Source organism: Aquarana catesbeiana, linkage group LG01 (genome assembly GCF_042186555.1).
Source record: "Aquarana catesbeiana isolate 2022-GZ linkage group LG01, ASM4218655v1, whole genome shotgun sequence".
NCBI classification, from domain to species: Eukaryota; Metazoa; Chordata; class Amphibia; order Anura; family Ranidae; genus Aquarana; species Aquarana catesbeiana.
This window is the reverse complement of record NC_133324.1, coordinates 945,948,869-945,972,443: the sequence shown is the minus strand read 5'-3', so window position 1 is coordinate 945,972,443 and position 23,575 is coordinate 945,948,869. Positions and strand designations below refer to the sequence as shown.

General features: G+C 43.9%; 1 protein-coding gene across 2 annotated transcripts in view; it reads right to left on the bottom strand.

Annotated features, from left to right (window-relative positions):
* The window catches only part of LOC141121233 (uncharacterized), a 77,933-nt gene that overhangs the window by 18,263 nt on the left and 36,095 nt on the right, over positions 1 to 23,575 (bottom strand). For both annotated transcript variants that reach the window (XM_073611070.1, XM_073611069.1), the window contains exons 2-5: positions 16,027 to 16,320; positions 13,997 to 14,107; positions 9,669 to 9,746; positions 3,893 to 3,991 (exon numbers count right to left, since the gene is read on the bottom strand). In XM_073611070.1, the coding sequence (XP_073467171.1) occupies positions 3,893 to 3,991; positions 9,669 to 9,746; positions 13,997 to 14,107; positions 16,027 to 16,303 (565 nt within the window). In that variant the 5' untranslated portion in view covers positions 16,304 to 16,320. The remainder of the gene's footprint in view (positions 1 to 3,892; positions 3,992 to 9,668; positions 9,747 to 13,996; positions 14,108 to 16,026; positions 16,321 to 23,575) is intronic.

The following is a 23,575-nucleotide window of genomic DNA, read 5'->3' as shown; positions in this document are numbered from 1 at the left end:
TGCAGTGTAACATGACCGCGCAATTGTCATTCAAAGTGCGACAGCGCTGAAAACTTAAAAATGGCTTGGGCAGGAAGGGGGTGAAAGTGCCCTGTATTGTGGTGGTTAAAGACTTGCTTGGCTGACATTTTCTGGTTCCAGATTCTGCTTGCTGTTCCACTATGCTCCTATCTGTTCCGGTTACCGAACTTTGGCTATGTTTTGACTACGCTTGTTCTATTTACTTTTATTATTAAACTAGTGTGATTTAACTGTCTCGGTCTGATTCATGGTTTCTGACAGGCGGAGGTTGTACTAGGGGATCCTAGTGTCTCTGTCTCTTCATAATCTGTGTCTGTGAGGCCCTCTGTGGTGTCAGTGTCCCCCCAGTCTGTGGTTCCCCAGTCAGTGTCCAAAAGTGCGGTTTTCAAGTCTGTGTCTGCACCTATTGTTTCTCCTAAAGTAGTGGAGGGTATTGGACCAGCATGTATGGTTGTACCAACTCCTCCTCCTTGGCTTGGCAGAAGTGCAGCTGGAGGTCAGCAGACACTGGGGGGTGGAGTGGGTGATGAATTGGATGATGGTGAGGGGAAGGTGAAAAGGAAATGAGGGAGGCTGGTGCATAATGTAAAGTGAATGATGTGGAAGTCGGGGTGGAAGATGTGGAATTTGGGGTGAAAGATGTGGAAGTCGGGGGGGGGGTTGGGGGTTGGTGAGGGTATCAAATACGTTTGAGGCGTTTTCTGAGGTGGAGGGTTCATCTTCTGAGGAGTCGGTGACTTCTATGGAGGAGGGATCGCAGAGAATATTAAAACGTGTAGGGTTTCCGAGTAGCGAGGGGGGTGAGCAAGCTAAGAAACGTGTATCTAAAGCATCCTGATGGCAGGTAAATCTTAAAATGTTTCTTAGCCTGGATTGTGTTTAAGTTGAGGTTCAGAGTTTGTAGTCTTTTTTGTTTCTTTCTATGTTATCTTGTCAGGAAACTGTTTTCTTTACTTGCTGATGTAAGCACGCTTGTTTTTGTTTAGTTAATATTACATTATATTATTATTGTTTAGTTAATATTTATTTTTTATGTAAATATGTTTTTATTAATAAGTTGTATGTTTGTATGATTTTTTTAATAAACAAAATTTACACTCTAATGTCCTCACTTCTTCCACAAAATATATTAATTAATGGCAGGGAAGGTGGGAGCCATTGCTCTTAGACCCCTTTCACACTGGGGGGCTTTTCAGGCGTTTTAGCCCTAAAAATAGCTCTTGTAAAGAGCCTGAAAAGCGCCTCTCATGTCTCCCCAGTGTGAAAACCTGAGTGCTTTCACACTGGGGCGGTGTGCTTGCAGGACGGTAAAAAAAGTCCTGCAAGCAGCATCTTTGGGGCGGTGCGGGAGCAGTATATACACCGCTCCTCCACCGCCCCAACAGCGGTAAAGCGGCGCTAACACTAGCGCCGCTTTACCGCTACCGCCCACACCGCCCCAGTGTGAAAGGGCTCTTACAACTTTTGTTGTTCTTGAGATATATATATAATATGCTTTTCCCCACCAAGGCAGGTAAGTTTCGACTGGAAAACATATCGGAATGAGCCTGGAGACCACTACATGATCATTCTTTCATTCAAGATACTCTCTTTGAGAAATGCTTCACCTATTTAAGTTTCTTTTGCTTTGCCTTATTATCTTGTTAAAATTATGGTAAAAAGTAACAGTGCCCCCCCCCATGCCAATATCTTTCTTTTGCCTTTGATTGTTAATATACATAGTGACTTTCATGTAGTGGTGTGGCTAGGGGGTGGCTAATGGGGCTATAGCCTGAAATCTAGGGCCCATAGCCCCGAGTCTCATACCGGGTGCAGCGATGTGCTCTGGAAATTTTTTTTTTACAAGAGCAGTGGCTGGAGCCACCTACTCCATTGATAGGCTTTGCAGTGCAGCACCCGCACTCAGAGGGCAGGGCTATCCAGTGCGGGCGAACTGAAGGCTGAAGAAGTGAACTAACCCCTGCCTGCAGTCACTACCAAGCCTTACACAGACACACTGTGCTTCACCAGCTGCAGTAAGTAGGCACCTGCTAGTAAAAGAAATGAGGCATGCTTTCCTCTCTCTCCACAGCCCATGTCATCTCCTTTACCATGTTCGCAGCCCATGTTCTCTTCTACCATGTCCACAGCCCATGATCTCCTGTACCATGTCCACAGCCAATGTCATCTCCTGTACCATGTCCGCACAGCCCATGATCTCCTGTACCATGTCCACAGCCCATGATCTCTGTACCATGTCCACAGCCCATGATCTCCTGTACCGTGTCCACAGCCCATGATCTCCTGTAACATGTCCACAGCCTATGTCATCTCCTGTACCATGTCCACAGCCCATGATCTCCTGTACCATATCCGCACAGCCCATGATCCCCTGTACCATGTCCGCACAGCCCATGATCTCCTGTACCATGTCCGCACAGCCCATGATCCCCTGTACCATGTCCGCACAGCCCATGATCTCCTGTACCATGTCCGCACAGCCCATGATCTCCTGTACCATGTCCGCACAGCCCATGATCTCCTGTACTATATCCACAGCCCATGATTTCTGTACCATTTCCACAGCCCATGCTATCTCCTGTACCATGTCCACAACCCATGTCATCTCCTGTACCATGTCCACAGCCCATGCTATCTCCTGTACCATGTCCACAGCCCATGTCATCTCCTGTACCATGTCCACAGCCCATGCTATCTCATGTACCATGTCCACAGCCCATGATCTCTGTACCATGTCCACAGCCCATGATCTCTGTACCATGTCCACAGCCCATGATCTCCTGTACCATGTTCACAGCCAGTCCACATGTCTCTTAGGAGGCTTATATTTAATGCTAGAGGAGTAACAGCTGTGGGGAACCTTAAGGGGTGGCTCTCTGGGGACCCTGAAGTAAGGGGGGCTCTCTGGGGACCCTGAAGTAAGGGGGGCTCTCTGGGGACCCTGAAGTAAGGGGGGCTCTCTGGGGACCCTGAAGTAAGGGGGGCTCTCTGGGGACCCTGAAGTAAGGGGGGCTCTCTGGGGACCCTGAAGTAAAGGGGGCTCTCTGGGGACCCTGATGTAAGGGGAAGCTCTCTGGGGACCCTGGTGTAAGGGGAGGCTCTCGGGGGACCCTGATGTAAGGGGAGGTTCTCTGGGGACCCTGATGTAAGTAGGGAGGCTCTCTGGGGACCCTAGTGTAAGGGGGGGCTCTCTGAGGACCGTAGTATTAGGGGGGCTCACTGGGGACCCTGATGTAAGGAGGGGCTCTCTGGGGACCCTGATGTAAGTAGGGAGGCTCTCTGGGGACCCTAGTGTAAGGGGGGGGCTCTCTGGGGACCGTAGTATTAGGGAGGCTCACTGGGGACCCTGATGTAAGGAGGGGCTCTCTGGGGACCCTGATGTAAGTAGGGAGGCTCTCTGGGGACCCTAGTGTAAGAGGGGGACTCTCTGAGGACTCTGACCCTGATGTAAGGAGGGGCTCTCTGGGGACCCTGATGTAAGTAGGGAGGCCATCTGGGGACCCTAATGTAATAAGGGGAGCTCTGGGGACTCTGATGTAACAAACCATGGGATCTGCACTCTGCATCTCAGATATGTAACGATATTGTATATATATATATATATATATATATATATACACACATACATATACACACACACACATATATACATGCACACATATATTATATACATCTGTATGCCTGTCCAAGCGTATAACTTTCTTTACTTCGCTGCTATGGGTTCTACCCCTAGATCTTTTGTAGACCTAACAATGACCATGCTTTCATGAATATTTATACAATCTAGTTGTCCAGAAGATGGGTGCCTTCATTAAATATGAATTCCGAAGACATTCTGCAGTCTAATAAATGGCGTTTTTGGTCTACTCACCACAACAGGCCAGTGAGATGAGGCTGATGATCTGGAAGACCAGAGAAAAGACTTTAATGGAGATACAAGCGGTGTTTATCCAGTTCCAATCCTGTTTACCTAAAGGTAACAAGACAAAGATTCATTCTAACACACCTATTTTATAAAATACTATTAATATAAAAATGTATTATAGTCTACTTTTTTTTTAAAGTGAACCTCTACTTACAATTGTATCAATTATTGATCCTCCAAAATAAACTTTATTGAGAAGTCAAGTCACCCATAAAACAGATACAGCTTACGCATTTCAAACGAAGGCCCTTTTGGCTGAAACGCGTAAACTATATCTCTTTTATGGGTGACTTGTCTCTTTAATAAAGTTTATGTCAGAGGATCATTTTGAGCAATAGCTTTTTTTGTATTCTTGGTCTAGATGCAGTTTGGCAAAAGGACTGTTACTGGGAACCAGTAGGGTAGAGTGGAGTAGAGTAGAGCGTGAGCTGGATGTGGGGTTAGAGCCTCAGTCCCTCTGTCATTTGTATCTATTATGTTGAGCTAAGGGAAGTCTTTACATAAATATGTATTGCCTCCAACAGAACAGGGCTTTTTTTAGCTACCAAAGGAATGGTATCTCCATGCATCCAGTCCTGAGATATACACAGCTCTGCCACACAGCACAGTGAAAAATAGCAAGGTCCCCTCCCTGCCCCCAGCCTGTGACTGGACAGTGAGCAGCAGGATATTAATGAGGTCACTTTGTGCTCTCCATCTATCACTGTAAAGGTCAGGTTTGGAAATCAGTAACTATTGCAGTAGAGAGGCTCCCACTGACCAGAAGGATAGGTACAGTATCAGGTTACCCTGGCAGATGACACGGGCTCACCCGAGGTGCGGGGTCTAAACACTAACCAGTGCTCACCAGAGCTCCTGATGGTGGAGGTGGGTTTTGCTGCATGTTAGTACCAGGTCGCGGTCCTTTATAGGGATACACTTATATATCGGCTGGCGAAAATTATCGGCTGAAAATAGGGCTTTCAGGATTTTGCCGATAGAAAAAAAAAAGCTGTCAATATTGGCATGCTGCGTCCCATTGACTTCAATGTAAAATCATGTATCATTGACTTCAATGCAAAATCACGTCCTATTGACTTCAATGCAAAAACGCCCCCTAGTGACTTCAATGCAAAATTGTTTTTTATTGATGTCACAGACCTAGCCGGGACAGAGGCTGTTGGAGAGGACTGTATGCAAGCCTGTTGCCCACCGATTATGGGCCCTAGCATTTGGGGGAATGGTGCTCTCTGTGAGCTGTATGCCTGGGGACCCTGGGGTTGGTGTTACTATGGATTCAGCTCCATGTCCCCCCAAAACACACAGACTCTGGAACCCTTTATATGCCATATTAGAATGGTGACTGATTTATACCATTGGGACTCGTACTGTTAAATGCTAATGTCATCAATTCTGCTATAATGTGTTTAGTGTGGCTCTAAGAGTCTTTTCACCCATTGTTGTTTATGTTAATTGAGAGAGCTGATCACATTAGCCACCAGCACTGGCTAATAGACGAATGGTCTGGGCTGAGGAGGGGGGAGATTGTTGTTTGTATTGTTAGTTGTAATTATCTCCAGCTATTGTGTTTATATTAATGTGTGAAGCTCGGTGCCCACAAGACTGTCATCTGGTCTGGATACATTTTGTAGTAAATTAGCTCATGTTAATTAGGTTAGCTTTGAGTCATCCCTGCTGTATAAAGGTCTGTGAAATCTCAAAATAAAAGTTAGTTCTGAGGTACTCCAAGACTGGTGTTGCCTAGTTCTTGGGGGTTCCTATAGCCAGATCCATTGGACTCGTGTTCCAGAACTTAGGAAGCGGTATATGACGGAAGCACTGAAGCGGAGTGTGGGGCGTTCCGTGACATTGGTGGCAAGCAGCGGGAAAGCTTCCTGAAGTCTGAAGTCTGGGACATCCAAACCTCCAACTGGATCCAAGATCAGCATAGCAGACTTCAGTCACCCCAGCGGAGATATGGACCTGGCATCAGAATTCCCGGGGCTGCTGCGGATCATCCTTTCAACGTACACCAGGACTGTGTCTGAGGATGAATACCTGGAGCTCAGGCAGCTGATTCGGGTGGAGCTCTGGATTGCAGCCCTCCATCTCGCTGGTATAAAACAGGGCAAGTGCTTTCCAACCCAAGAGCAACGGGCCAGTGACCAACGGGCATTGCGGATGGCATTCCTGGGAGAGCAGCCCCAGGAGCAATGGGTGACTGAGTTGGACAGGTTGGTCCAGCAGGAGATAGAGCTGGACAATCGTTATCGGGCTCTGCAATGGCACGCAGAGGAGGGATATTTAGGGGAGACAACAAAATGCTCTCCGGAGGGATATGACTTTGGCGGCCCTGGATTGCTGTGGGAGAACCTTACAGATCTTTTTATGTTTGGCGATGAGGGGGAACCTGACCTTGAGGACATGAGAGACTATAGAGAGTCTATGCTCTGTCTTGCAGGGGTCTCAGAGCTCAAAACTGATCTGGACCATTTGCTAAGGAAGGAACAGCATCTGGAAAGGGCATACAGGAAACTGCTAGAACAAGTTCAGCAGCATGCCAGAGGATCGGCAGTGGAAAATCCGGAGATTGCCGTCCCCAAACCTGAAGTGCTGACAACAGGGCAGAGCTCTGCTAACCTCTGTCCAGAAATGATAGCATCTTCTGGGTTCCATGGACAGGAGATGGTGAACCTCTATTCCCAGACATCAGTTGCAGAGACATGGGATTTGATAGACTTTTCTGCTGAGGAAGAACAACCTGATGAGCCTCCAGCAGAAGAGCTGCTATCAGGGCCAAAGTTCACTGTGTTCTGCCCAGCACCAACAGTGGCTTCGGCCTTCCTGAGAGAAGAGGTAGTCGGCCTTTCTCCCACAACACTGACAGGGACATGTGATTTTCTGCCAGCAGCATCTATGGAGTTAAAACAAACTTCTCCAGCTGAAGATCTGGTAACTGAACAGAGGGTCCAAGACCTCTGTCCCACACTTTTACCACTTCCAGAGACTGGGGATTTAATAGACATTTCTGTAGAGGAGGAACCACCTAGCAAACCCCCAGCAGAAGTGCTGGTAACCGGACAGAGGGTCCAAGACCTCTGCCCCACACCTGCAGCAATTGTGGAGGCTCAGGGTGAGAAGATGGCAATCACTTCCCAGCAGCAGATACAGGGGGAGAAGGGAGAGGAGGTGTGTGTTGTCCCTCCCCAACAGTTGGCCAGGGTGGAGGAAGTGGGCTTTCCTCCCCAGCAAAGATCCGTGTACCTGGGAGACAGTACCATCGACATGTCGTCCCAGCAGCCAGATGAGGGAATGGAAAAGGAAGCAGCCGGCTCACCTCCCCAATGGCAGCTACACAGTTTGGGAGGGGAGGAAGCCAGCTGCCTGCCCCAACAGTTAGCTGGAGCAGAGGATGCGGAGTCCCCAGCAGAAGTGCTGGCAACAGGGCAGAGTGCTACCAACCTCTGCCCAGCACCGGCAACAACTACAGAGTTCCAGGGAGGCGGGGCAGTCGGCCTCCCTCTCCAACAGTTAGCCGGAACAGATGGTGTGGGGTTTCCAGCAGAAGGGCTGGCAACAGGGCCGAGGACTGCTGGACTCTGCCCTCAACTAACAGAGGATGGATTTCCTGTGAAGGTGGATGGGACTTCAGTCTCCACCTGTATACCCCAGGGATGCTGGGCAGTGGGCCCAGATCCCCAACAGCATGACAGAGTGAGCCCAGTCACCCTGTCTTCTCTTCAGCGGCAGAAAGGATTCCAGGGAGAAGAGCCAGTCCAGGCCTCTCCCCAGCGGCAGATATGTTCTCTGAGAGAGGTAGAGGTTGGCTGGGTGAGTGATACTCTGTTTGGAACAATTTATTTGGGGTACGGTGTGGGTACAGGCAGTAGAGGACTGGAGCTGTTTACTAACTTCGGAGTCAACCCGTCTGGGGTCTCCTCCTGTGTTAGTCTCCTGCCGAAAGGGGAGAAATGTCACAGACCTAGCCGGGACAGAGGCTGTTGGAGAGGACTGTATGCAAGCCTGTTGCCCACCGATTATGGGCCCTAGCATTTGGGGGAATGGTGCTCTCTGTGAGCTGTATGCCTGGGGACCCTGGGGTTGGTGTTACTATGGATTCAGCTCCATGTCCCCCCAAAACACACAGACTCTGGAACCCTTTATATGCCATATTAGAATGGTGACTGATTTATACCATTGGGACTCGTACTGTTAAATGCTAATGTCATCAATTCTGCTATAATGTGTTTAGTGTGGCTCTAAGAGTCTTTTCACCCATTGTTGTTTATGTTAATTGAGAGAGCTGATCACATTAGCCACCAGCACTGGCTAATAGACGAATGGTCTGGGCTGAGGAGGGGGGAGATTGTTGTTTGTATTGTTAGTTGTAATTATCTCCAGCTATTGTGTTTATATTAATGTGTGAAGCTCGGTGCCCACAAGACTGTCATCTGGTCTGGATACATTTTTTAGTAAATTAGCTCATGTTAATTAGGTTAGCTTTGAGTCATCCCTGCTGTATAAAGGTCTGTGAAATCTCAAAATAAAAGTTAGTTCTGATGTACTCCAAGACTGGTGTTGCCTAGTTCTTGGGGGTTCCTATAGCCAGATCCATTGGACTCGTGTTCCAGAACTTAGGAAGCGGTATATGACGGAAGCACTCAAGCGGAGTGTGGGGCGTTCCGTGACAATTGACTTCAAAGAAAAATCTCATACCATTGAATTCAAAGCTAAAAAAGCCCCCTAGTGACTTAAATACAAAATTGCGCCCCAATGACCACAATGCAAAATCGTGTCCCATTGACTTCAATGCAAAAACGCCTCCTATTGACTTTAATGCAAAATCGTGTCCCATTGACTTCAATGCAAAGACGTCAGCCACATTAATTAAATTATTATTATTATTTTTTTTTTAAACTGTCTGTTTCGATGCATCCTGAATTTTCGGTTTCGGCACTGGAATTTTCATTTTGGTGCACCACCAACCCTTTGGGATTGCCCACCAGGAGGTGGGCAAGCCAGGGTCCAGTAGCAGATATGGATGGCAGCAGGAGTGACAAGAGCGAGATATTGGCTGGAGAGAGCACAATAATCTAGCAAACAGGAAGTACAAACACATTGCTAAAATAGGATGTTCATGGGAGGAGTAAAAAGTTCAAGGGTCAAAAGAAACAAGGTTCAAAGCAAGATCATTGGCAGGCACAGCAGAGGTCACAGGTTCAGACGCTCCTGACAGTCAGTATGTTTGTTGTGAGCACATGTGCATGCAAGGCCCCCTGATTGGCTCTAAATGCTAATCAAGGTCACAGTGGGAAAGGATTAGAGCCTCTCTCAGGTTTTTATTGCTGTTTGTGTTTTTTTTACTGGGCAGATTTTTTCATTTATTCCAGGTAAAAAGTGAAAACCGTATTTTATGAAAAAGAAATAAAGAAATTGCAGTTGTTTACTATACGCGGTTCTTTATCAGTGCCTCACTGTTAGGGATTAGATCTACCTTGAAGTGAATAAGCATAATCCACACATATAGTAAGTCTTTTAACCTTTGTAACAACTGTGAAGCATGGTGTGAAAATGATAAGTTGGGGGGAGGGGTAAGAAAATGCCTGGGAGTGACTTGTTCACAAATTAAATTTGAGAATTAAGGGGACGGGAGGGTTTACTTTTTCCACATGAAGTACAAAAAAAAATCTAATACACAAGTAGTCCTAAAACAGAGAAATATAATGTTTTATGTTCCTCTTACCCAAGAAAAAGGCAACAACCTTCTGTGTGGGAGAAACAGTCTCACCATGAGTCCAGCGTTTTTTCTTCGCGGTTTTAGCTGAAATACAGGAAAGCGGGTTACAGGCCAGTACTATAGCAAAAGCAAAATATATTGAGTCAGATTCATTTTTTTTTAATTTGTATATTATTTATTCAAGTTTTAAGCTACTTGTTGTAAATGAATCCCGGAGCACTGTGGTTTAGCTAAAGACACAGCAGGTGCTTTCTTTCAGGCATTCTGTCTCTGATTAAAACCTCAGATGAAGCTGTATGGAGTAAAGACAGGTAAGCAGCGGCGGCTGGTGGGTTCTTCTTTGGGGGGGCAGCAAACAAACACCCCACCCTGGCAGCATGGCGGCAATGAAACAGAACCCCCCGCAGTCCAGCACTTACCCGGTCGTGAGGCGGGGCTGTGGTCTCCTCTTCTGGGGTGCGGGCAGTGGTCGCCACGGCTCCGGTGTCCGCTCCTCCAGCTTCTTTCACCACGTGTCTCCTCTTCCGCCAAAGCGCTAGGCATCTAATAGGATCTCCTGACGCTTTGGCCAATCGGGAAACAGGTCTCACAGACCTGCCTCCTGATTGTCGGGGAGGAACTTTAGTGTGATAATAGCGAAAATTAATTTGCTTATTGTCACACAACTGGGTGGGCTCGCAGTGCAATGCTCTGTGCTCCGAGCCAGCCCTTTTTTGAAGCCTGTTAGAGCCTCTGGCTCCAATCAGGTGCTTAAAAAAAAAACACCACGCCCCGCATTGGAATCCATGGTGCGGCACCACTGATATGTAGATCAGGGGGCTGGACGCATAGATAGGGGAGGCGGCGCCTGTGTGCCCTCTATGGATGGGTCGCCACTGCAGGTAAGGGTCTAATCACATGTGTAATCTTATTATGAATTACTGAGATCTAGCAAAAGCAGGAGGTAAGGTGGATTGGAAAATCTATTAAAAAGGAGACAAGAGTGCCACCTGCTGGCTGAAAGGGAGCATACAAAGCTTTCATATCCAATATTTCATATTTACTCACTTTTTTTGTAAATTATATTTTTTAAAGTCCTGATCATAATGACACCATCAAGCTTCTAATTCACTCCCTGGTCATCTCTCGCCTCAACTACTGCAACTCCCTCCCCATTGGATTACCTTTACATAGACTATCCCCCCTTCAGTCCATAATGAATGCCGCTGCAAGACTCATCCACCTTACCAACCATTCAGTATCCTCCACCCCTCTCTGCCAATCCCTCCACTGGCCTCCACTCACCCAACGAATAAAATTCAAAGTACTAACAATAATTTACAAAGCCATCCATAACTCTGCCCCCAGCTACATCACTAACCTAGTCCCAAAATACCAACCAAGCCACTGTCTTCAGTCATCCCAAGACCTCCTGCTCCCTAGCTCCCTTGTCACCTCCTCCCATGCTCGCCTCCAGGATTTCTTCAGAGCTTCTCCCATCCTTTGGAACTCCCTACCCAAATCTATCCGACTGTCCCCTAATCTATCTCCATCTTTAGGCGATCCCTGAAAACCCTTCTCTTCAAAGAAGCCTATCCTGCTTCTAACTAACACGGTTTTGCTTCCTCCATCGGCTCATCCCCCCACAGCTATTAACTTTTGTATCAATTGACCCTTCCTTTTTAGATTGTAAGCTCCAACGAGCAGGGCTCTCTGATTCCTCTTGTACCAAATTGTAATGTAACTGTAATGTCTGCCCTCGTTATTATGATTACTATACAGGATTTATATAGCGCCAACAGTTTACGCAGTGCTTTGCAACATGAGGGCAGACAGTACACATACACTTATGTTGTAAAGCGCAGCGCAAACTGTTGGCGCTATATAAAACCTGTATAGTAATAATAATAGTAATCATTAAAAAAAAAAAAAAATATGAAGATATGTAGAAAAAAATTGCAATTTCTTAAAGCTGCATTCTACTTTTTTCAACCCTAATATTTTAAGCTTTCACTTGGCTAAATGCCTTATTAAGGCCGGGTTCACACATGCGGCAGGTTCTACCACCCACTAAGAAGCTTTTTATTGGGCGGTAGAGTAAGGGCTTCCATGCATTCAGGAGGGGATCTTGCCACATCCTGAATGTTTTTTTTTTTTGTTGAGCGGCTATTTTCTATTTGCTTGCGATTATGGCATGGTCCCATTGACTTCCATGGGCAAGTTATAGAGGGGCTCAATTGTCCCAAAAAAAAAAAAAACCCCAGCTGAGTTCTTCCTCTTGATGCTGAATGAACCGATGAGAGCACATCTGCTGAATATTGACCAGACTGCTGAGAGGCCAGACCAGCAGACTGCAGTAATCGCAGCTGCACTGTTACCGCAAGGAGACCAGAGCATCCTCTCACCCTGTACCTCCCACTTCTAAATTTTTAGAGGTATTCTGTGGGAGAGGCTAAGGAGGCCCCCCTTTCTACAGCAATAGTTCACAGCCGCACCACAGGGACTGGTGAGAGGGCACTGCCCATTGTTCACACTGCTAGCAGATACTGAGTTACTTGAGGCGAGTCATTGAGTATACTTCATCCTTTCACTTATACTGCATGCTTGTTTACTAAACTGTTGTTAAATGCACCAACTCTTCTTAAAGGGCCCCAACGATAGCAGGCAGAAGAAAAACATAAAGGACTTCCCCTCCCATAAAACCATTCTGCAAATCCCCTTTGTTGCCTTCTCCCCCTTCCTTCATTTCGATGTAAACCTAAAATACTGTACAAGAGTCAAAGTGGAACTGTTTTCTAGTTTTAGAGTAGGTGAGAGTTTATTCTTGTGTCTATTCACCTGAACTGAGTGTGTTAAAAAAAAAAAAATCAAATTATAGTATATCCACCTAATAGAAGTAGAAACAAAATCTCCCAATGGGAACATCTGATCTGGTAACAACAGTCAAAGGTGGGTTTTCCTATTTCTGTTGGGAATTTTGTTGTTTCTCCAGGATAGGAATTGAGAATAAAGCTCCCCAGTGGAGACACAATAATACCAGAAAGAACTTCTAATAACCATCCCCTACTCAATCCAAAGCTATGCAAAAGATCTGACTGAAGATCCACTATAACCACTTGAAGATTTTGAATGCAAGAGAGAAATTCTAAAAAATATTTTTTAGGAGCCATCTTGTCCAGCTCCTCTCCCCCTGCTGCCCTGCCTCCCCCATTGTGTCACCTTTGTAAAATAATGCCCCGTATACACGGTCAGATTTTCTGACGGAAAATGTGTTATAGGACCTTGTTGTCGGAAATTCCGACCATGTGTAGGCTCCATCACACATTTTCCATCGGATTTTCCGACACACAAAGTTTGAGAGCTTGCTATAAAATTTTCCGACAACAAAATCCGTTGTCGGAATTTCCGATCGTGTGTACACAAATCCGACGGACAAAGTGCCACGCATGCTCAGAATAAATAAAGAGATGAAAGCTATTGGCCACTGCCCCGTTTATAGTCCCGACGTACGTGTTTTATGTCACTGCGTTCAGAATGATCGGATTTTCCGACAACTTTGTGTGACCGTGTGTATGCAAGACAAGTTTGAGCCAACATCCGTTGGAAAAAATCCTAGGATTTTGTTGTCAGAATATCCGAACAAAGTCCGACCGTGTGTACGGGGCATAACACTTGCAGACAGTCTTGACGTGTCATTGAGTAAGTATAATTAATCAATGCATTGTTTCAATTTTGCTATTTCATTCATATGTAAATCACATTTCTGATTTAAATATGACATTAGTTAAAAAACCTACAAGCAAAAAACAGGTAAAAATAAAAAAATAAAATGTATTCCTATTTAACCACTTATTATGCTTATCCTTAGGTAACCCTAATCAAACCTAATTAACTTCTTCCGCCTCTTTTCCCCTTAGCTTTTTTATTATTATTATTTTTTCTTTTCTGATTATCTTTTTTTATTTCTATTTTTTCATTATTATTTAATCATTTTTATTTTTTTTCAGTGTCATGTAAAAAATTAAAAAAGTGCAAAGACCTTTGTATCAGAAACATAATTTGTGTGTAATTTTAAATGGAACAAAATATTGAATAAAATATATACTTTTATTTTGTATTTAAAGCATTTTTTTTAAGACTAGTTAAAATAGAAAAAAAAATGTTGTCTTTTTGTCTATTGATAACAAGACAATAATGCCCAAAAAAGCTAGTTTGTCCCAAAAAACAATGTGCGTGTTATCTAAAGTAATGACAGTTATAGCTGAATAATCAAGCCCATAATGAAGGTGTAATAATTGCTCTGGGGTGTACAGGTACGAGAGATGAAGTGGTGAAGAGCGATTGACCAAACTCACCCAAAATGATGAAGATAAGGCAGATAATCGGATCCATTGAGAAGCCAAGAGACAAGAGCCCCGAGGTACATTCTTTAGAGGTGTATTCTTTAGTGGTGTATTCAGATGTGTCTGTAACAATTAGGAAAGATAAAGTTGCATACCCCAATCAGTACATAATATTCTCATATAAGCAGCGGCCTGGGTCCAATGTAACCTGTCATTAAAGTTGATGTAGATTCTATATGTGTATCTATAGAGAAAGAAGAACTCCCCATGAATGACCACTTCCTGTCTGGGCCGTTTTTTTGGCACTTTTTGTTTCCATGTAACAAACAGTAATTTTTTTTTCTTAGAACTCACAAACTTTATATAAATTTTTTTTTAAAGCAGAGGCCCTAGAGAATAAATTGGTGGGTTTTGCAATTTGTTACGTCACACAGTATTTGCGCAGTGGTTTTTCAAACACAATTCTTTGGGAAAAAATACACTGTTTTTAATTTTAATTAAAAAAAAAACAAAAAACAAAAAAAACACAATACATATACATCTGAAAAGTTAAATGTTTTGACAGTACAAAAAAATCATCCTCATTTTTTCAATTTACTATAGTAATAGAGTAATACTATATAGGTGACAAATGCTGTGATAAGCCTTTAAATATATAGGGTGACACTATGTACTTTCAGCGCTGTCACACTTTGAATGACAATTGCGCGGTCATGTAACACTGTACCCAGACACACACAAATAGAGCTTTCTTTTGGTGGTATTTAATCACCACTGAGGTTTTTATTTTTTGCTAAACAAACAAAACAAAAAAAGAAAATTTTGAAACAAAAAAACGTTTTTCATAGTTTGTGAAAACATTTTGCAAACAGGTAATTTTTCTCCTTCACTGATATGCGCTGATGAGGTGGCACTGATGAGCACTGATGAGGTGGCACTGATGTGCACTGATAAGTGGCACTGATGAGCACTGATAAGTGGCACTGATGAGCACTGATAGGTGGCACTGATGAGCACTGATGAGGCGGCACTGATGAGGCGGCATTGATAGGTGGCACTGATGAGGCGGCACTGATGAGGCGGCACTGATAGGTGGCACTGATGAGCACTGATGAGGTGGCACTGATGAGGCGGCACTGATGAGGCGGCACTGATGAGGTGGCACTGATAGGTGGCACTGATGAGGCAGCACTGATAGGCAGCACTGATGGGCACTAATTGGCAGCACTGATGGGCACTGGATAGGTGACACTGATAGGCAGCACTGATAGGTGACACTGATGAGGCACTGATTGGCAGCGCTGGTGGGCAATGATTCGCAGCGCTGATGGGCACTGATTGGCAGCACTGATGGGCACTGTATAGGTGACACTGATAGGCAGCACAGATAGGTGACACTGATGATGAGGCACTGATAGGCTCTAATTGGCAGCACTGATTGGCAGCACTGATGGGCACTGATAGGTGCCACTTGTGGGCATTGATTAGCAGCACTGGTGGGCAATGTTGGGACCAATGTTGGTTATCAGCTTTCTTCTCCTCTCCTCATGCTGTCAGCGTGAGGAAAGGAAAGCTGGTAACCGGCTTCAATTTACATCCTGTGATCAGCTGTCATTGGCCGACAGCTGATCACGTGGTAAAGGGACACTGTGATTTGCCCTTTACCCTGATCTGTGATCAGCGGAGTCCAAAGGACTTGGCAATCAGAGTGCATCGTCCACGCGCCATGGGGGGTGCGTGGGCACAGAAGGATGTCCATGTACACCCTCCCGGAATTGTACGCCTGCACTGCAGCCATCTTTTGGCTATAGCATGGGCAGGAACTGGTTAAAATATTTTAGAAGCCACTTTCTTTTTTTCTTTGGTCTTAGTCCTATTGCCAAGATTTTACAATACGGGGGGAGATTTTACACACACGGGCCCTCAGCACTTCTGTGGATGAGGTTTTATACACAAGGCTGGAAAGGAATGGAGCAATCACTGAAATGCATATTGACACCATAACACACCAAGGATCCTACTATGTCATCTCAGGAACTTACCAGGAACATGGACTTCGAAATCCATCCTGATTTTATGTTCAATTCCATCGAATGTGAAATTATGAGCGTCCGCCTCTGAGAAATTCTTTAATGTGAATGTGCAGTTCTTGCGGTCAAACTGAAGGCGATTGTTATAACCCCTAAAACCCTGTAGAAAGGAATCATGGAAGTTGCCGATATGAGTTCCTCCACCATGAATATCGAAAATCTGTTCTTGGCATAACTGTGAGAGATGAAAGTGAAGATCGGAGCCGTATTGCCCGGAGATCTGCTTCATCAATGAGTCTGCAACACCTAGAGAACAAAATAAAGTCATTATAGAAGATGATCATTGTATGTAAGATGGAAGCCAACTAAGACCTGGTTCACACTGGCAGGGCTGTGGATAAGGGGGTACCACCAGTCCTCCTGAAAGGGGCCAGGCAGCTGGTTTAATGGCACAGTGGAGGGGGGGATTACAGGACCCAATCCCCTGTATGGCTCTCTCTGCAGCACCTGAAAGCTGGATTCTTCTCCTCTCCCTCCTGTCAGCTTTCAGCTGCTGCAGAGAGAGCCATACAGGGCATCTCCAGTAATCATCCCCTTATTGCCAAACCAATCACCTTCCCACTGCACCATACGTTTCCTCCTGCCACCCAGGCCCCTCTGTGTGCCCCGCCCCGGCAGTGCTGCTGGCTTCCCTCCTCTACTTTTGGCAGCTACAAGCACACAATAGGATCCTTCAAGATGGAGAGTTGGGGAAGGATCCAATAAATATGTCATATTTACCAGCCCCTCCCTTTCCTGAATGAACACAATGAGTGATCGGTACTGATCACTCACTGTGTTCACTCATAACTGAAGCATAGTAAAATGTATTTGGGGGGGGTTCCAGTGCTGGCAATAGAACCGTTCTAATCGGTGCGACTCAAATCGCAACGACTTTGAAAAACTTTTCCTGCACTACATTCTTGGGATTTCATTGCAACATGCATAGACTTCTGTTAAATGAAGTCAATCTGCTCTGTGGTTTTCTGCTGCTGTAGCCCATCCGCTTCAAGGTTCGATGTGTTGTGCATTCAGAGATGGTATTCTGTATACCTTGGGTGTAACGAGTGGCTATTTGAGTTATGCCGTATACACACGAGCAGACTTCTCATTGGACTGTACTCCAAAGGACTTTTCGACGGAGTTCCGACGAAACGGACTTGCCTACACCCGATCACACCAAAGTCCGATCGTTTTGAACGTGATGATGTAGGACTGGACTATTTATTATTGTCATATCGGTCCCTGTGGACCTGTTTCCTGTGATAAATAAAAAATTTGAAATCAAAGTTCAATAGCCAGTAGCCAATAGCTGCCCTTGCATCGTTTTCGGTCTGTCGGACTAGCATACAGACGAACGTTTTTTTTTCGATAGGAATCGCGTCCGTCGGAAAGATTTGAAACATGTTCTATTTCTAGGTCCGTCTGATTTTTCGACAGAAAAGGTCCAATGAAGCCCACACACGATTCCTTTGGACCTTTTCTGCCGGAAAGTCCGGTCGTGTGTACGCGGCATTACTGCTGCCTTTCTGTCATCTGGAACCAGTCTGCAAATTCTCCTCTGACCTCAACAAGGCATTTTCCTCCACACAACTGCCGCTCACTGGATATTTTCTCTCCCCCCCCACCATTCTCTGTAAAACTTAAAATCCCATTAGATCGATTAAAATACTCAGACCAGCCCCGTGCTCCCCCACTCACCAGAGACAATCACCCACTCACCAGAGACAATGGGGGTGATTGTCTCTGGTGAGTGGGGGAGCACGGGGGGGGGCGAGCACTTCAAGTCACCGTTTGAAATGAACACAGAAGTCACTGCTTAATGTTCCTGAGTCTGAAAAACTGCACATTTATTGAACTTTGCTTATTACACCATCTGGCTAGAAAAACTCTCTGGTTTTTAATTGGATATTACGTTTTAAGAGGCTTACTAATACCTGCTGATATATACAAAAGACTGAAAAAATCTCATGTATGATTTTTATGGGATTTGTAATTTACTGTAATTTCGCTAGAGGTCAAACTATTGACATATTGATTAATATTTCTGGGAGCCATATACTTGTTTTGGCATTGACACTTAATATTTAATATATGTGTTTTCACTTAAAATGAAATTGGTCCCTTAGGGGGGCGCCATACTGTCACAAAACTTTAGAACTCTGGGGTTAATTTTATTTAAAACATTTTTTACAAATTTACTCTCAACTCTACACATTATTGATATAATTTTGAACACACGAGGCACTTCTTTTCACTGTTTTTTTCACTGGTTTATTAGATTGTTCAACCTTAAAGGAGTTTCACCTAACTTTTTGTTTTTTTACACATATGGTCATTTTTCCTTCTTTTGACCACACTGATGTACACAGTTATCTTTAGTTTCTATATGTATATACTTCACTGAACACAGCTTGTAGTATATGGATTTCATACCCACAATTAATTAATTAATGTGAAACAGGGCAGCGCCATTTCTTTTCCCAAACCATCTATTATACCTACTAAATTAGACCCCTCGGGGAACTAATTAGGGAGAGGCAGCAGCTCTCATACTGTCCAAAGCGCGGATTCTCTTACTTATATTAGCAATTTGTGTTACCAAGCAATTGAACGGGTGTACTTAATAAAGTGGACGGTGAGCGCGTATTCTTATATTGGTCCAAGCTGGTCCAGTGTAACTTTGCAATAATAACCAAACCAAGAATTCAGCTTGGATAGCCGAGTGAAGTCCCCCTTGACCTTTGCAGCCTTACACATTCAAAAGGAAACTAGATTATGAAGCAATGCCGTTGGTTGGGGAATGCTCAACTGCCACGTTGCCTTATACTATGAGGAAACAGGAAAGAAATATTTAAGTAGTAGAATAAAACGTTTGCTCAGCTGGACTGTGGCTCATATCTCTCTCTCTCTCTCTCTCTCTGTAAAGTGGATTTGACCCTTTTGGATTATTTGAATGGATCTGCATTGTATCTCAGTCTTTCCTTGAATACACAAGTTTGGCTCTACTCTTCACTTTATGGCGATATGGATTTTACCCCAAACATGGAAAACATGGCTTGCTGGAACTTGTACTACCACCGGACTCGTCACCATCTGGATGAAAAGGATTTTCTTTATTGTATAGAGGAAACTTTATTTTTCTTTACAAGAATGGACAAAATTCACTGTAAGCTGTGTTTAATATGGGGGTATGTATTAGTCCTTTTAAATGATGCATTGATCGATGTTCATATCAGCCCCAGGTTGGCACACAGCAAATATTGATAGGAATATACCTTTTTTATATTTTATAATGACTATTTGCTTTTACAAGAGAGAAATTAAGTTATATTTTTGTAACATTTACTGTATACAGTATGTGTTCTACCCTCCTGGGGTGTGTATATATATATATATATATATATATATATATATACACACACACACAGGACTTTTTTTCTCAGAGAATTGGTGCAGGAACTCCCCCTGTCTGAGTCACCCCTTGCCTCTGCCCCCCTACCCACCTCTGACCACCGTCCCTTGATTCCACTCCCACTTCCACTACCCACCTACCAGTACTGCCCCTTTTAGAGAATACAGAACCAAGAATCATTTTGTGGTGCCAAATCATTTGTATGGAACATGTTGATGATAAAAAGAAAAGCAGTAAAATAGATCCCCTGCAGTCAGCAACAATAGAATCCCAGCAATAGATCCCCCACACAACAATAGACTCCCCCAGCAACAATGGACTCCACCCTAACAATAGATTCCTTGCAGCAACAGTGAACCACCCACAACTAAATATCACACCCAGTAACAAAATATCCACCCAAGCAACATTAGACCCCCCCAGCAGCAACAACAGATCTCCCAGCAGCCAGCGTCAATAGATCCTCCAGCTGCCAGTAAAAATAGACCTCTCCCCCAACAGTAGATCCCTTCCAGCAACATAAGACCCCCCCAGCAACAATAGATTACCCATCAGCAACAATAGAACCTCACACAAAATCAAATCCCCACCAGTGACAATAGACCCCCCAGCAGCCAACATCAATAGACCCTCCAGCACACCCCATTCTTTTACATACATTCAGTGCTGGAGGTGCCGGAACTGCGTTCCCCCGCGTTCCCGCTGAAAAAAAAGCCATATATATATATATATATATATATATATATATATATATATATATATATATATATATATATATATATATATATATATATATATATATATATATATGTGTGTGTGTGTGTAGGTGTATACCATTCTGTTTTATGACATCAGCAAAGTGCTTACTGTATACCTCCCAACTTTTTGAGATGGGAATGAGGGACACCTATCAGCAAAAGTATGCAGGCATAGGACATACCCCTTGCCACGCCCCCTTAAAGGAGAATTGTACAAAAAAACAGGATTGGTTAAACCCACAAGTGCTTTTTTTTTACCACTACTATTCCTTTATGTTGGCTTCTGGAGTTTTCAAATGCAGCAATTTAGAAATCAGATGAAAGGCTTAGTGCTGAAAAACACTTTTTGATAAATAAAAAGTGCATTTTATATACATCTATATAGATCAGAACAAAATGAGGAACAAATGAAGAGGAAAGAGGGACAGAGGGACAATATTCCCAAATCAGGGACAGTTGGGAGCTATGGTTACCGGGGTAATAAATAAGGAAAGGAGGGAGAAATACAAGTATAAGTTGTATAGCATTGATACACACTGTAAATTAATTGGTTAATTAAATTAATTAATTGGTTATTATTATAATAGCCACTTGTGCACATTATTTTGCAGTAAAAAAAAAGGAAATGAGACACATGGGACTTGTGTATCTGTAACATTGGCAGCTCTTGTTACAAAAGTATCTGAAACCAACATCCCACAATATTCCATATACTCTAGAAAACTTTTATAAGGCTGGAGGCCAATTATATACAGTTTTAGGCCACTTATATAGAGCCATTTAACAAACCGTACTTCCAGAGCCTCTGGTTTATAGACCAGATGCATCCTAAATATAGAGCCATTTATCCAACTGTCCATCCAGAGCCTCTGGTTTATAGACATATACATTCTAAATATAGAGCCATTTTTCCAACTGTCCATCCAGAGCCTCTGGTTTATAGACCAGATACATCCTAAATATAGAGCCATTTATCCACAATACAATACAAAGGTTTCCCAGCCTTTATACCAGTTAGCCAACAGAAAAAAAAAACACATTCTACATTGTTACAACAATTTATATTACACAGTAAAGCCTTCTTAAAAATGTACAGTGAAACCTCGGATTGCGAGTAACGCTTTTACGAGCGTTTTGCAATACAAGCTATTAAAGAAAAAAAAAAAAATCCTGACTCGATTTGCGAGCATAGTCTTGCAAGACGAGCAGGATTCCAGCCGCTGGGGTGTGCAGAAACGCATTTGGCCAGAGGAGCGGGGGGGGGGGGGCGCCGGTGGCGCTCTGAGACACTTGGAGACACTCCTTTCTCGAGTGTCTCCAAACGTCTCCATGTGTCTCCGGCGCCCCCCGCACCTCTGGCCACATGCGGTACTGCATACACTGGCGCCCCAACCCCCCCCCCCCCGCACCTCTGGCAGCATACAGTACTGCATACACCAGCAGTCACTGTGGAACAAATTATTTGAGTTTCCATTGATTCCTATGGGGATACTCGCTTTGATATACGAGTGCTTTGGATTACAAGCATGCCTCTGGAACGGATTATGCTCGTAATCCAAGGTACTACTGTATTCACATGTATCATTCCATCACATATTGCAAAAATAATATATATATTAGTTCAGTGAATAGATCAGAGAATTAACAGAGTATATGTTAAAATATATTTTTTATTATAAATCATTTAAAATCACAGCGATTAAAGGTTGAATCAATAGTTAATTATCACAGCAACAATCATATATAATCATCTGCCTTTCCCCTTAACATTCAGAATTTTCTTAATATACAAATGTATATGTGGATCTAACAGAGACCACTTATTCGTAGCTGCTCTTCCAATAGGGTAGATGTCAGATTCTCATTGTAGCCGAACATTTCGCATACAAACTCTGCTTCCTCAAGCAGAAAGCAACGGAAATCGAAAAGGAAATCTGCGGCTTCTGAAAAGAACCCAAATATAACATTCCCTCCCCCATGGGACTGCAAGGAGGATGAACAAGAAAAGTTAGATCTTCTGCATGAAATATCTCACGTGTATTTTACATTTTTTGACCAATTTAGATTTTAGAATTTAGATCAGGTATATTATTCGTCACCACTAGGTGTCACTCGGGATCCTTCGTATATAGAACATACACAGTTCTTAGATAAACTGCATGTAGAATAAACAGAAAAAGCTAAATGCAGTTTTGTCTTTTGATATAAAGAGCGAAAGCCCAAGCCCACCTCTATCCATCACATACATCCAGTAGATATATAGGGGATCAGACCACGTCCTGTTCATTTAGGCGATGGAACACCTGCCCGTCTGTCCTACGGTTCCTCTAGAGGGGGCAGGAGTTCCTCGAGCTGTGGCTGATTGAACTCTCATTTATTGGTGCCTACCTAGTTCCTGGGCCAACACCACTTTTCAGAATAAGCTTCATGACACCAATCATCATTTTAGCTGTCTTCAAGGGGGCATTTTTTTTCACTGGCCACCAAAATATTGGTGTTTTTTTTTTTTTTTTGCCACATTTTCCCAATTAGTTAGTTTAAACCCCCTGAGATTCTCTGAGATCTCAAAATTCTTTTTAAGGTTCTTCTAGGGCTAAAAGGTTGAGAAAGTCTGGGTTACGGTGATAAAGGATCAAAGTAATTAAAAATAAGAGGTTTTTGTTGCATACATTTGCAAGTCTACTTTGAGGCCACATTGCCTTGTCTAGACCCTTTTGTATAGCGTGGTCCTTAACTGTAGTCTAACAGAGCTCCTATATAGCATCCAATATATTGAGGGCAAGTACGGCTGGAGGTAACCCATTCCTCTTTATAGGCGAGATCCCAACACTTGAAAAAAGTTTAAAACAGTTTATATTCTTAACCAATAACACCACAAAGCTAGTATTCCATTCCCTGGTCATCTCTTGCCACAACAGTTGTAACTCCTTCCTTGTTGGGCTACTTCTACATAGGCTATCCCCCTTTAATCCATCGTGAATGCTGCTGCCAGACTCATCTACCCTACCAAACGTTCAGTGTCTGCCACCCCTCTCTGCCAATCCCTTTGTTAGCTTCCAGTTACCCAACAAATTAAATATCAACAGCCTTCATAGCTATCCACATCACCAACCTAATGTCAAAATGTCACCCAAGCCGCCCTCTCCGCTCCAGACAAGACCTTGTGCTCTCCAGCTCCATTGTCACCTGCTCCCATGCTCAGCTCTGGGAATTCTCCTGACCCTCCTCCATCCTCTGGAACCCTCTACCCCAACCTGTTTGGCTATATCCTACTCTATTCACCTTTTAGGTGACACCTGAAGACTTATTTCTTTAGCGTGACCTATCCCATCCCACCTCTTACTAATAA